Here is a 13208-nt window from a genome sequence, read left to right on the forward strand (position 1 = left end):
GGGGTCAGAACAAGCGCATGTTCTGGTTTGGGCTCTCTATTGTTTGGTGGAACTTTGGACAACTAGGTACAAGTTCACGATTGAACATGTCTTTCCTTCTAAGCCTCCTGGTTATCTTTTCAAACTTATATCTTTGATACAACAATGGAAATCTTTAGGCCACGCAGCTCTTGATCTTGCGAGTGTGTGCGAGAACGACTTCCATCTCTATTGCTGATCACGCTCTTGTGGCTTAGGTGGAGTTGGTGCTCTCCCCGACTATGTCTTTTGGTGGTCATTAGGTTGTTGCCCTCCGTGCCGTTATCTGTTGTACTTGCTGTTGTTGCACCTTAAGGCTTTGGCTTTCTGTGCTTGCTTGTCTCTAGGTTCTGTCCAGTTTGCTGTAAACTTGAGTACTCGGTTGTGTGCGTGGCTTTATTTTTTAAGTCGGGCGCCTGCCTTTTATCTAAAAATTACAGGAAAGAAAGTTTATTCAGATTAAGCTACCATGTTTAGGCATTCATTGTCGTGTCTCTAAAACCGATATCAACGATGAGTTAATGAACCAAAACTGGACAATTTTGACATTTGAGATACTTATAAGTTCTGGCATTATATAGTTAAACGAAGAAATAGAGAAAAAATTGAGAGAGGTTTTGGCAATAGTTTAGAGAAAATTGATTTTTGAAAAGGAGTTATTTTTTTCTCCTTTTTCCGCAATTTTTCATATGCAAGTCGATTTTTGTAAGAAAAATGTGGTTGTTTTGCTTTTCATTTAAAGTAAAACGGGTTTATTAAACCAGGCGAAAAATAAAAATTAAGCTGCAAAAAGAAAAATGTGTGGGAATTCATCAACATATCTCTAAAACCATTTGCAAAGTTTCGTTTTATTTTAGGGGAACCGTTTTCAAAGGGTTAATTGATCAAACCTATATGGTTTGACATCTGAGAAACCTAACATTTGTGGTATTATTATGAATGCATCGATAATATTTTTAAGAGACCAAATCTAAATATTTTTTATTTTTTATACTAATTGAAACCGGGCAAATTGCCCTAGGCGTACGTACCGACGCGCTTGAAACATGTGAGCGGCATGAAGACGGCGAGGGTGGTGAAGAGCAGGATGGCGAAGCGGCCGTTCCATCGGTTCGGGCCGAACCACCCTTCAAACACGCCGTGATGGTGCTTGCCGCTCGAAGAAGTCCCCGACAGCACGTCGCCTTTGTCCGCCGTCGTCGACAACACTCACAAATTAGTCAGAGCATTTCTTCCTCTCAAGCAATGCAACTGCACTGTTTGTCGACAGGACGATCGATGCTGGGGGCGGCGTGGTGCATACCGATGATGATCATGTAGACGACCATGACGCCGATGTTGTTGACGACGACGCAGAGCTGGAGGAGCCCCCTGCCGAGCGCCCCGAAGGCGTCGCCCATGGCCTCGCCGTACGACGCGGCGCCCACGGCGTTGCTGAACCGCATGAGCAGCTCGATGGAGGCGTCCGTGAGCACGGCGGCCAGCACCACCAGGGTGAGGCCCGGGACGAGGCCCAGCACCCTCATGGTGGCCGGGAGCGCCATGATGCCCGCGCCCACGATGGTGGTGGACAGGTTGAACACCGCGCCGGAGAAGGAGGCGTCGCCGTCGTCCAGGCCGTCATCCTCGCCGTCCTTGTGCCTCCTGGCGATGAGGGGCCTCCTCGCCTCCGTGTTGCCGGCACTCGCCATCGGCATCACCATGGCGCCTGCAGGAGCCGGGTATCTCCGAGGATAATGTGGTTTGCGCGTGCGGAATTCCAGCTTTGGATCAAATATAACAGCCGCTCTTCGCGCGCGGGCACTGATTGATCGATTAGAACGTCGTGAAATGCAGGGGTTTCACTGGAGAATGGGGATTCCGGGACGGCGTCCGAGTATATATCCGACACGCAGGCGCAGGAGGAGGCGATCGAGGAACGAGCAATGGCCGGCCGATGGGGAAGATAGCTAGTGAACTGGGGGCGGATCGTCCCTAACTTTGGCCGGGAGGAGACCATCTCCGTCTTATAATTAGTACGCCTCATCCCGGTTCGAGGAAGCTTTTTAGAGCGCCTCCTGTTTTAGCAACCGCTTGGCTGGGACAAAGGATCATAGCACGGGCCTCAATCTCCATTGCCATCATGGAAGCTGCAGTGAACATCAACAAAAGGGTATCTCTGCACGACAGCAAGCTTTGCAAATTCTGCTGGGATTCACTTCCGGCCATAATAAAATCTATGAATCATAGAGAGCACACAGTAAAAAAAACATGGGATGAAAACTTTCAATCTATTCATCAAATGTCAAGATAGTACAAAGAACACCAAAAATAAAAATATATCTACATATGTAGACCACCTATCAACAACTACAAGACACGGAGTAAAATTTGAATTGAAGAACTTCGACCATAAGAGCAATAGATCCTGTATTCCTAAAAAAAACTTTATTTTCGTCTACGGAAAGTTGTGGCAGAAACAAGGCCCCCTAGACTTGATTTTTTGTACGGGATCCATACAATCACCTCATCCGCCCTACAATTTTACAGGAAAAAAGCCTTTCCGTATAATTTAGGCGGGCGGATAACCGCCTGAAACTTCACCAGCATAGCCGTTGCGTTGCTGAGGGACATCTGCTGCTACACCGCCGCCGCCCCGGCACTTTGCCACCGCCACGAGGCCTACTACAAGGTTGCGCCCCCGCCGCGCCGCCGGGCAGGCCACCACGCCTCCAGGCCGTGTCGCCAGGCAGACCGCCGCGTCGCCGCCACACGACCAGGCTGGCCGCCACGCCTCGAGGTTGCGCTGCTAAGCATCAAGGCCGCATCGCCCCCATCACAACAAGGCCGGCCAGGTCACGCCCTGTCTGACCGCTGTTACCACACCTTCTGTCGTTTCACTGACTTGCGGGCCCTAGTGTCGTTTAATGGGAAATAGGAAAAACAATTTTAGGGCGGAAGAACTTTCACGGCAACTGAGTAAAGTAGGCGTTAGAAAATTTTCTTTAAATTATACGGTCATCCCATAAAACGACTTTTACAGAATTTTTTTACAAGAGCCATTGGAGTTGCTCTAAGTGCAGTAATATTGAAACAAGTATACACATGTACAGATGTACTCCTATACGAGATTCGTGCTCACACATTCCAAGGTTTCATCGGTTAATAACAAAATAAAAATTCTACCACTAAAGAAAAAGAACGAAATGTGATCTATGTCTCACCTAGTGTGACAGCCTTCTGGCGCCGTTCTCTCGGTGGCTACCCTCCGTTGACGACCTTTTGGCCGTCGGCGGTGAGGGGATTGCAAAATCTCATGCATGCAGATTCGTGTAGCTATAGGGTCATTGGCGTCAGGCTCAGGGGATGCTTCTGTCTTAATTGTAATTCTCCTTCTTGGTTGATGGTCCTTTATACAGAGCTTAACATTATGTTGTCTATTCAGTTTGGTCAGGTACCGGCCTATGTGGCTTATACCTTAATCTTTATTTTATGAATCGGACATGTATTTTCATAAAAAAATAACAAAAAGAAGTCAAACATACCACTAAAATAATAAAAAGAACATGTGATACCTTAGCCGAGGTGTGATCCATGGACAACCTTGTCCACCGCAACTAGAAAGGTAGGAAAATAATGCTGTTTTCGTCATGAAGAGACTATTAAACATCTCTTCTTCCATTATATTTTGCGCTATAAAGTTAGTTATCCAAGTCGCATCCAACTTAGGGTCACCGTGTAATGTTGCCAGCATGTTTGGTCATTGATCAGATGGAGTTTCATGTAAGTTTTGCTCGTTGATTAGGGTTGGAGTGTTATCCTTTATTTGGTCGCTATGTCTATGTAGAAATAATTTGATTTTAATTCCAAAAAGTTCTCTTGCCTATGGATTATTTACCAACATACTCCCTCTGTCACAAAAGCTTGCCTATAGAAATAAAACTTTTTCGGACGGAGGGAGTACACATTAGTTTTGCTTTTCATCTTTTCTACAATGACGGGAGTGTCCACCATTGTTTATCATGATGTGCTCGGGGTTGGAGGTTTAAACGCCATATGGACATAGTCTTCGGATAGGCCCACACCCTCGTTGTTGTAGGTTTAGTTTTGGTCTGTTATGATTTTGCTTGTGACTTATTGGTATGTGTGCGCCCTAATTGTAGAGATGTTAGGGTGTGCATAATGTGCTTTTGTATTCACTTGATAGTATGTTTTGCATTAATAAAAAAACCCTTTTTTCAAAAATAAAAATACAACCACTCTTAGGAACGAGAATTGCAAAAGGAATTTTCAATTAATTAGTAGTAGAACTTTTTTTGAGGGAATGCATGAGAAGGGACTGAGGCGACAAATCATGAAATTGACGAAATAATCACCTCGCTGCACTAATAATGTATTCTTTTAGAGAGTACACCAATGACGTACCTTAACTTTATAGAAGGCAGAAATATGTATAAGAGATTACAAAAGGCTCAGACACCACAACTCGGTGCCGCACGCCCTCTCCACTCCGAGCCCAACTAGGCGATCACTCTCGATATCTAATCACCCCCGTCCCTCCGGCTTGACCCCACAAATTCTTTTTTTAGGGGTAAATCATTTATTCAAAACTAAGAAAGCAAAATATGGTACACAACAACCAAAGTCTCATCTGTCCTAATTGCAGGCAAAAGCCCAAGAAAAACGAAAAACAAAGAACGTCGTATCTGCACTACTTGCAGACTTTAGACAACACCCGAAATCTCCTCTGCAACAATCTACAGGATACAATCTGGTGGCCCGTCGAGACACACTTTATTCATCTCCATGCTAACCCCCTCCTTAGCTAATATATGTGCCGTGCCATTTGCCGTTCTTCTCACCTAGCTCACCTTGCACTCCTGTCTCGTTCGGAGCATCTCTTTCACTTCATCGATGAGTGGACCAACCGCAGGCAGATTCTTGCTGCTGCCATTGAGCATGGCCACCACCTCTTTGCTATCAAGCTCCAAGTGAACCTTCTGGAAACCGTGCTGAATCGCAAGTTGCATCACCGGCCGACTCGCCATTACCTCCAACAGCCGAGGGTCGGAGGTGCTTGGGAGGAACGCACACGCCCCTCCACTGAACGCACCAACATGATCCCGTAGGTCCACTCCTCCTCCTCCTTTTGTTCACAACTTCGTCGAAGCTCCATCAGCATTTGCTTTTACCCAGCCCATCTAGGGAGGCTTTCACGCCTCCACTAGCTTTGTAGTTGGCACTCTGGGCCCTCTAGGATGCACCTCTCTCCATTCTTTCATATGGGCACACACCCTCATCGCCACCATTCGCGCATCGGCTATCCGTTGGCCGTCCCTCGCCTCATTACTCGCTAACCACATGTCGTAGAGAGCTTGGATCATCGTCTCACGTTCTCCATCAGTCGCGTCGGCTAACCAATCCTGTAGCCATGACGAGATAGAGCTGAACGATCCATCCAACTCCGGCGGCGTTACAACAGGAGCCTCCATCTCCTCTCAAGGCTCGCCAGAATAGCTGGGAGTGCGGGCAGGCCCAAAAACGATGATAGATGGACTCCTCCCTGCCACAAGCTACACAGAGGACTCCGCCTTTGATCCTTCATGGGTGCAACTCTGCCCCTATAGCCAATCCATTACGCATGAGCCTCCAGGTATGTATCTTAGCTTTGTTCGGTGCATCCGTACTCCATAGCGCCAACCACATTTTGTGCTTTCTGAGCGAAGACGAGGTACCCGGTCGTCCGGTCCTTGCTCCCTTGATGCTCATTTTCAAATGATATGCAGATTTTATAGTGAACTGGCCATTGTTTCTACAATTGCATGCTAGATAATCCCTTACACCCGGTCCACCAAGCACAATCTGTTTAATATCGCATGCATCATCATGTGAGAACATTTCTTCAATCTTTCCAACATCCCGTGTATCTCCGTGTATGTTGAGCAGGTCGGACACCTTGGTAACTCCATGCATATACATCCGACCCAATGGCTTGAGACTTCCCTGTCTTGGGATCCAATTATCATGATGCACATTGACAGAGGTGCCATCACCAATCCTCCGCACTAATTCTTCATGTAACAGGTCCCTGATACGTCTCCAACGTATCTATAATTTTTTATTGTTCCATGCTATTATATTATCTGTTTTGGATGTTTTATATGCATTAATATGCTAAGGACTAACCTATTAACCTAGAGCCCAGTGCCAGTTTTTGTTTTTCCCTATTTTTGAGTTTGGCAGAAAAGGAATACCAAATGGAGTCCAAACAGAATAAAACTTTTGCGATAATTTTTCTTGGACCAGAAGACACCCAGGAGACACTACAAAAAAATACACTTCCGTGATGATACGTATTTGTCATAGTAGGTCGCGTTTTTTGTCATGCATGTACATCCATGATGATTTTATGACAGAATCAAGATAGTCATACCTGTGCTATCGTAGAAGTGTTCCATGACATTACCAAAATTATCATCACGGAAGTGTTCACTTCCATGACGATAAATCGCGCGTCACAGAAGTGCTTTCGTCAAGGGTGACCGACACATAGCATCCACCGTAACGGAACATCATTAAGCTATCGGGTTGGTTTTTGGATCCGATAACCCGTTAACAGCCCGGACCAATGGGAAATTTCCACGTGTAAAATTCTGATTGGCCGAAGGGAACACCTGTCAGCTCGTCAGTGGGCCAGATGTCGCCCGTCCATTGGAGGAGACATGCCTATGATACGTCGACACGTGGTTGGGCCCAACAGAGGCCCATATAGGTTAAAAAGGCCGGCCCAGTCAAAGGCCCGTAGTACTTAATCAGGTACTAGTGGGCCAGCCCAATAACGGCCTGCTTAATAAAGGCCCATTTATGGCCCGAAGCCAGATCTGGCCCGTTAATTGTTCGGCCAAAATTTGGGCCCATTTACGGCCCAAAGCCAGATCTGGCCCGTTAATTGTTCGCCCAATAATTGGGCCCATTTGCAGCCCGAAGCCAGATCTGGCCCATTAATTGTTCGCTCAATATTTGGGTCCAACTACAGCCCATTGACTTTCAGCCTGTTAGAGGCCTGATGTAGACATGGGCCCATTTCAGTCCGGTGTGACTTTCGGCCTGTTTGAGGCCTGATGTAGACATGGGCCCATTTCAGCCCGGTGTGACTTTCGGCCTGGGAATGGCCCGTGCTGCCCATGGGCCATATATGGTCCGATGGGACATCGGGCCCACTAACGGCCCATGCTAAAGGTGGCAACAGTTAAGCCAAACATGACTTTGAGCCTGTTAAAGGCCTGTCGCGTAATTCGGCCGGTTGATGCTTGTACTAAGCTTTCGGCCTCTTAAAGGCCCATGATATCAGTGGGCCAACTAAGGCCCGAGATATGTTTCGGCCTGGTAACGGCCCGTGAGCTAACTGGTCCCAAAATGGCCCAGTCTACATTTCAGCCTGCTGAAGGCCTGTCAACGACTAGTGAAAATTAAGGCCCAACATGCATTTTGGCCTGCTAAAGGCCCGTGGTTTCATCTCGGCCGTAACAGGCCAGTACAATATTCAGCCTGTTAATGGTCCAATGCTACCTGGGCCAAACTAAGCGCTGGGTCGACAAAAGGCCCAACTAAAATATAGGCCGGTGTACGTTTGGGCCTGACGCAATGTGTGAAGGCCCCAATCATTTGGGCCCAAGAAAGATGCAGCCGGCCCAATTGTGGCCCGCTAAAAACCAGGCCCGTTAGAGTCAAATGTTTCGGCCCGATCGACTACATCTGATTTTTTTTCAGATAGCGAATGATGGCTGTAACTAGTAGGAATTAAGAACAAACCTACTCTATACAATAAAGAAATTACGGCATAGTAACTAAGAATAAACCTACACTATACAATAAAGGATTTAAGGTATATTACATCCACTGGGCATCGAAGTTCGCCACCAGTGATCATAAAGCGCAACGAAGAAGCAGATTACAAAAACTGGGCACCATTGCAGCGTAACAAAATAATACTGAACCGAGACCACTTCCAAGACAGTTCAAGAAAGGTTAGCCTTGCGGGGGAACTGCTGCGCAAGCTGCTGAGCAAGGCTGTGAGACCGGCCTAGCATGTCAGTCATAGCTTCCAGGTGTAGCTGTTTAGCGATGAGGTTCTCATTGGTGTTCTCCGCAATCTTTCTTAGAGATAGGACTTCAAGTCGAAGTTGAGTTGCAGAATGCCTTTCTGCTAGAACTTGGGAATGAAGAAGTCGAACTGGTTCAGACAACGAATTCTGTAAGCTTGTCTGACTGCTAGTTTCAAGTAACTTGAACACTACATCAAGACAAGACTTTGGGGTTGTCTCGCTATCTTCAAGATGTTTTGCCTTCTTTGCTGCAATATATGTTGGGTTTGTCTCACAGCCTTCAGCAGACTTGTGCATGCCATCAGGCATATGACCCTGAAACAAAGCAGAGAGATGACAAGTTTTGCACGTGTATAAACAAAGATGATAACTGTGCTGTCAACTCCATCCAATTTCAAATTAGAAAATAAAGAGTAAGTTCAAAATATCAATAGCATAATTTGGCATTATTCATAATGTGGGGAGATTCACCACACTACTGGATTACCATGTCAACATAACAAGCATAGATGAAGGGCAAATAAAATCATTGTATCTACTTTGGATAATGTGCATGGCATGTTGTTCATATCATCAGCCACATCAGTAAGATAAAACAGGAGATGATAAGGTGCAAACGCGGGCTGCTTCACCACACACTGGATTATAGATCCACAAAAACAAGCATACATATAGGGAGTATTAAGTAATGTGCATGGTATGAATAAGGAATTTGGTTTTACAAGTAAAACTTAGAACTTACGGTTCTTGCGAACACATTTTAGTAGAAACAGCAAACTAAACAGTAGTAAACGATAGGGAGTATGAGAAAATTAAACAGCAGTTGGGGATAAAGGCTTTAGAAGGACTGACTTACATTAACAGTTAACACCGGCTTTATAAAGCCCTTCTCCATGTCAAGGGAAGGATAACTCAAGAATTTCAGCACATAATCTTCTTCATAAGCATTGCATGTACTCTACATTCTATAGAGAGTAATTATAGATATGATAATACTGGAAGGGATAGAGGATAATGAAGATAAGATGCAGATTGATGCTATATAATCAACTACCAATCCCTAGAAGTACAAGCATTACAGGACAAAATATACTGACAAGAGCAATGGCCTACACTTCTGCACTGGCATTGTCTGTATTCTACTTGTTTGTAAGATTAAATATAGATCTGATTTTTTTAGTAAATGGTGGGCGGGGGAGATAAGATGCAGAATGCTACAAAATGAACCAATCCCTCTTCCCATAATACAAGAGTGTTTTGAACACTGGTGTACTGTACAAAACATTCTTATATTATGGGACGAAGGGAGTAGCTGTTAATGTAAGTACAGTGATAGACCACGTTCATGTTAGGGATCGTTGCAGAAATTAAAAAAATTCTACGCATCACCAAGATCAATCCATGGAGAGACTAGCAACGAGAGAGAGGGGAGTGCATCTTCATACCCTTGAAGATCACGATGCGGAAGCGTTACAAGAATGCGGATGCAGGAGTCGTACTCGCGGCGATTCAAATCGCGGAAGATCCGATCTAACGCCGAACGGATGGCGCCTCCGCGTTCAACACACGTACAGCCCGGGGACGTCTCCTCCTTCTTGATCCAGCAAGGGGAGAGGAGAAGTTGAGGGAGATCTCCTACAACACGACGGCGTGGTGGTGGAGCTTGCAGTTCTCCGGCAGGACTTCGCCAAGCACTACTGAGGAGGAGGTGGAGTTGGAGAGGGGGAGGGTTGTGCCAGGGGCAAGGGGTGAAGCTTCCATGTGCCTCCCCACTATATATAGGGGTGGAGGGGGCTGGTTTCCTGCCCTCTAAGTCCATTGGGGCATTGGCAAAGGTGGGAGAAAAGAAATCCCATCATTTCCTTCCCCACCGATTGTTATCCCCCCTTTTTAGGGATCTTGATCTTATCCCTTCGGGATATGATCTTATTCCTTCTAAGGGGGGATCTTGGTGCGCCTTGACCAGGGGTGTGGGGCCTTGCCCCCACTACCCACGTTCATGTGGGTCCCCCCATGCAGTTGGGCCCCACTCTGGAACCTTCTAGAACCTTCTTGGTACAGTACCGAAAAATCCCGAACATTTTCCGGTGGCCAAAATAGGACTTCTCATATATAAATCTTTACCTTCAGACCATTCCGGAACTCCTCATGACATCTGGGATCTCATCCGTGACTCTGAACAACATTCTGTAACTGCACACTAATTCCCATAACAACTCTAGCATCACCGAACCTTAAGTGTGTAGACCCTACGGGTCTGGGAATCATGCAGACATGACCGAGACAGCTCTCTGGCCAATAACCAACAGCGAGATCTAGATACCCATGTTGGATCCCGCATGTTCCACGATGATCTCATCGGATGAACCACGATGTCAAGGATTCAAGCAATCCCGTATACAATTCCCTTTGTCCATTGGTATGTTACTTGCCCGAGATTCGATCGGCGGTATCCCTATACCTTGTTCAGTCTCGTTACCGGCAAGTCTCTTTACTCGTTCCATAATGCATGATCCCGTGACTAACTACTTAGTCAAATTGAGCTCATTATGATGATGCATTGCCGAGTGGGCCCAGAGATACCTCTCCGTCATACGGAGTGACAAATCCCAGTCTCGATTCGTGCCAACCCAACAGACACTTTCGGAGATACCTGTAGTGCACCTTTATAGCCACCCAGTTACGTTGTGACGTTTGGTACACCCAAAGCATTCCTCTGGTATCTGGGAGTTGCACAATCTCATGGTCTAAGGAAATGATACTTGACATTAGAAAAGCTTTAGCAAATGAACTACACGATCTTGTGCTATGCTTAGGATTGGGTCTTGTCCATCACATCATTCTCCTAATGATGTGATCCCGTTATCAATGACATCCAATGTCCATGGTCAGGAAACCATAACCATCTATTGATCAACGAGCTAGTCAACTAGAGGCTCACTAGGGACATGTTGTGGCCTATGTATTCACACATGTATTACGGTTTCCAGTTAATACAATTATAGCATGAACAATAGACAATTATCATGAACAAGGAAATACAATAATAACCATTTTATTATTGCCTCTAGGGCATATTTCCAACAGTTCAATCCTTACAAGAGGGCTGCAGATCTAAACCTCTTCAAAAGCATTGGGTTGATTCTAAATTTATGTAAGAGTCCATACGGATCTTATAATGTCCACCAAATGGATGATTACAAGGATAACATGTGCAGTGATGCTACATAATCAAACATCTATGAAAGTAAGTATGGTCATACAGGGCAAGAGGTACTCACAAGAGCAATGCAGTGTGCAGTATAGTTGCGAGATTCGGTGGTCCCTTGAGAACGAACGTTCTTATGCTAACAGTTTTCGTACAAGTGAGACATTAAGGCAAATGCAGAAATGTAGTTCAAATTGTGATGTGATATCATAGACAGTACCTTACGCTATAGCGAGACCAATGTGTAACAAGATTACTCCAGTCACCGTCGGATAAATGTAGCACCGGAGACTTTACAGAAATTTCATTCAGAGGCTTGCCATCGAAGTGCACTTGCCTCAGGTATGAACGATACTTCATCAACGAGTGCTTAAAAAGCGCAACCAACCATTTCTCGTCTTCACAATCCAGTTTGCTCCTCGCCTATTTAAAAGAATGAAGTCTTGTGTCTTCTTTCAGGAGAAACATATGCAGTAATGACCATGAATAACATTAGTACATTACTTACACATAAGTTGCGGAGGAAGACTGGCAATTGTTCTGTGTCTGCGGTATAATCTTTCCATGAAGGAAAGATGCGCACAAAGTTCCTGACAACAACATAAACTTCGTCTTCTAAACTAGGAAGAAATGGAACAGGGGTCCTATTTGCTGCAATTGGGGCTGTCTCTGGTTCGAAAAGGGATTTGGCAACTGGATTTGGTGTACTCTTTGCTGGAATGGGGGTTTTGCGTCGTAGAGCTGGTGCTATGTCAACTGGCATAATCATATTGTTTGCTGTAGTTGGGATCTGCTGAGTTGGGGCATCAAAAATGACCAGTGTAGTAGGGCTAGAGTCTGCTAGAGTTGGGGTGTTTTGTGGGTCAGATGATATTGCAACTACACCTAATGGGCTATTTGATTTATCAGGTGGCACTACCTTTTCCAAATACTTTGCTTGTGCTCCTCCACGATCAGCAATCGCCCTCTTCCTGTTGAACGTTGATACACAAGAACATCATTTGAATGGATAAATATGGTATGATGACAGATGGAATATGTACTGAAAATGGATAGGCAGGGCGCATTCACATACACGATATGTAAACTAAGCTAATGGCAGTTCAACAAAGTAGAAGCAATGCAAAGCATCAGTTGCAAGATATATGTGCGAGCAATGTAACCTTGGAAAGTTAGAGCAAGTACCTTGATGGGTGAATAAGATAGGGCATCTTCCTCTAACTCCTGCACTAGGGAGCTACATTGACTTAGGTCTCCCTCTAGCTCAGAATCACCGTTAGGATCATATTCTAAGCATGAATCTGTAGGTGGAGAGCGTTTGCATTGCATTGCATCCAGACTTGATTTCAGTCCCTTAATGCCAAGTTTGACAGCAATGGCATAGTTCTGCTTTATTCTTTTCATGTGCGCAAGCTCATAATCATTATGATGCTATTCAGAATCTGAGATTCATGAAAACATAAAAAGTAGTCAGATTATCTATGGAATGCATTGCGGATTCAACTCGAAGAGTGTCTCCCTATAAACCCCTGCATATGCAAAGTTCACCCCCCCTACCATGCTGACCAGACCACACATAGAAACACAAACCCCTTATGTCTCTATAATAGGCAGACACACATTTCAAAACTGAAGTAGGAACATTAGAATCATATGAAATTCGTATTTGAACAAATAAACTAAGCAATTATGAGTGGCATAATGTTTAGCTTCAAGGGTGGAGTGTTGGTAGTGCGACACAAAGCAAGTAGGCGGATTGTATTCCATATAAAAGATCGAAACCTATGTAAAAGCGGGAAATGACACTTTCTCTCTATACAATGCAGTGTTCGTTGCCCACACATGAAGGAAGAGATCACATAGAGAAATACTATTCACTCATGTCTATGGTTCCAGTA

General features: G+C 45.2%; 1 protein-coding gene across 1 annotated transcript in view; it reads right to left on the bottom strand.

The window, feature by feature from the left end:
- LOC123134457 (amino acid transporter AVT6A) overlaps positions 1–1877 on the bottom strand; it is a 6912-nt gene extending 5035 nt beyond the window's left edge. Inside the window, exons 1-2 of the mRNA XM_044553710.1 lie at positions 1322–1877; positions 1050–1202 (exon numbers count right to left, since the gene is read on the bottom strand). Coding sequence (XP_044409645.1) covers positions 1050–1202; positions 1322–1721 — 553 coding nt within the window. The 5' untranslated portion in view covers positions 1722–1877. The remainder of the gene's footprint in view (positions 1–1049; positions 1203–1321) is intronic.
- Between the last annotated feature and the right edge of the window lie 11331 nt (positions 1878–13208).

The sequence above is a fragment of the Triticum aestivum genome, chromosome 6B, assembly GCF_018294505.1.
Source record: "Triticum aestivum cultivar Chinese Spring chromosome 6B, IWGSC CS RefSeq v2.1, whole genome shotgun sequence".
NCBI classification, from domain to species: Eukaryota; Viridiplantae; Streptophyta; class Magnoliopsida; order Poales; family Poaceae; genus Triticum; species Triticum aestivum.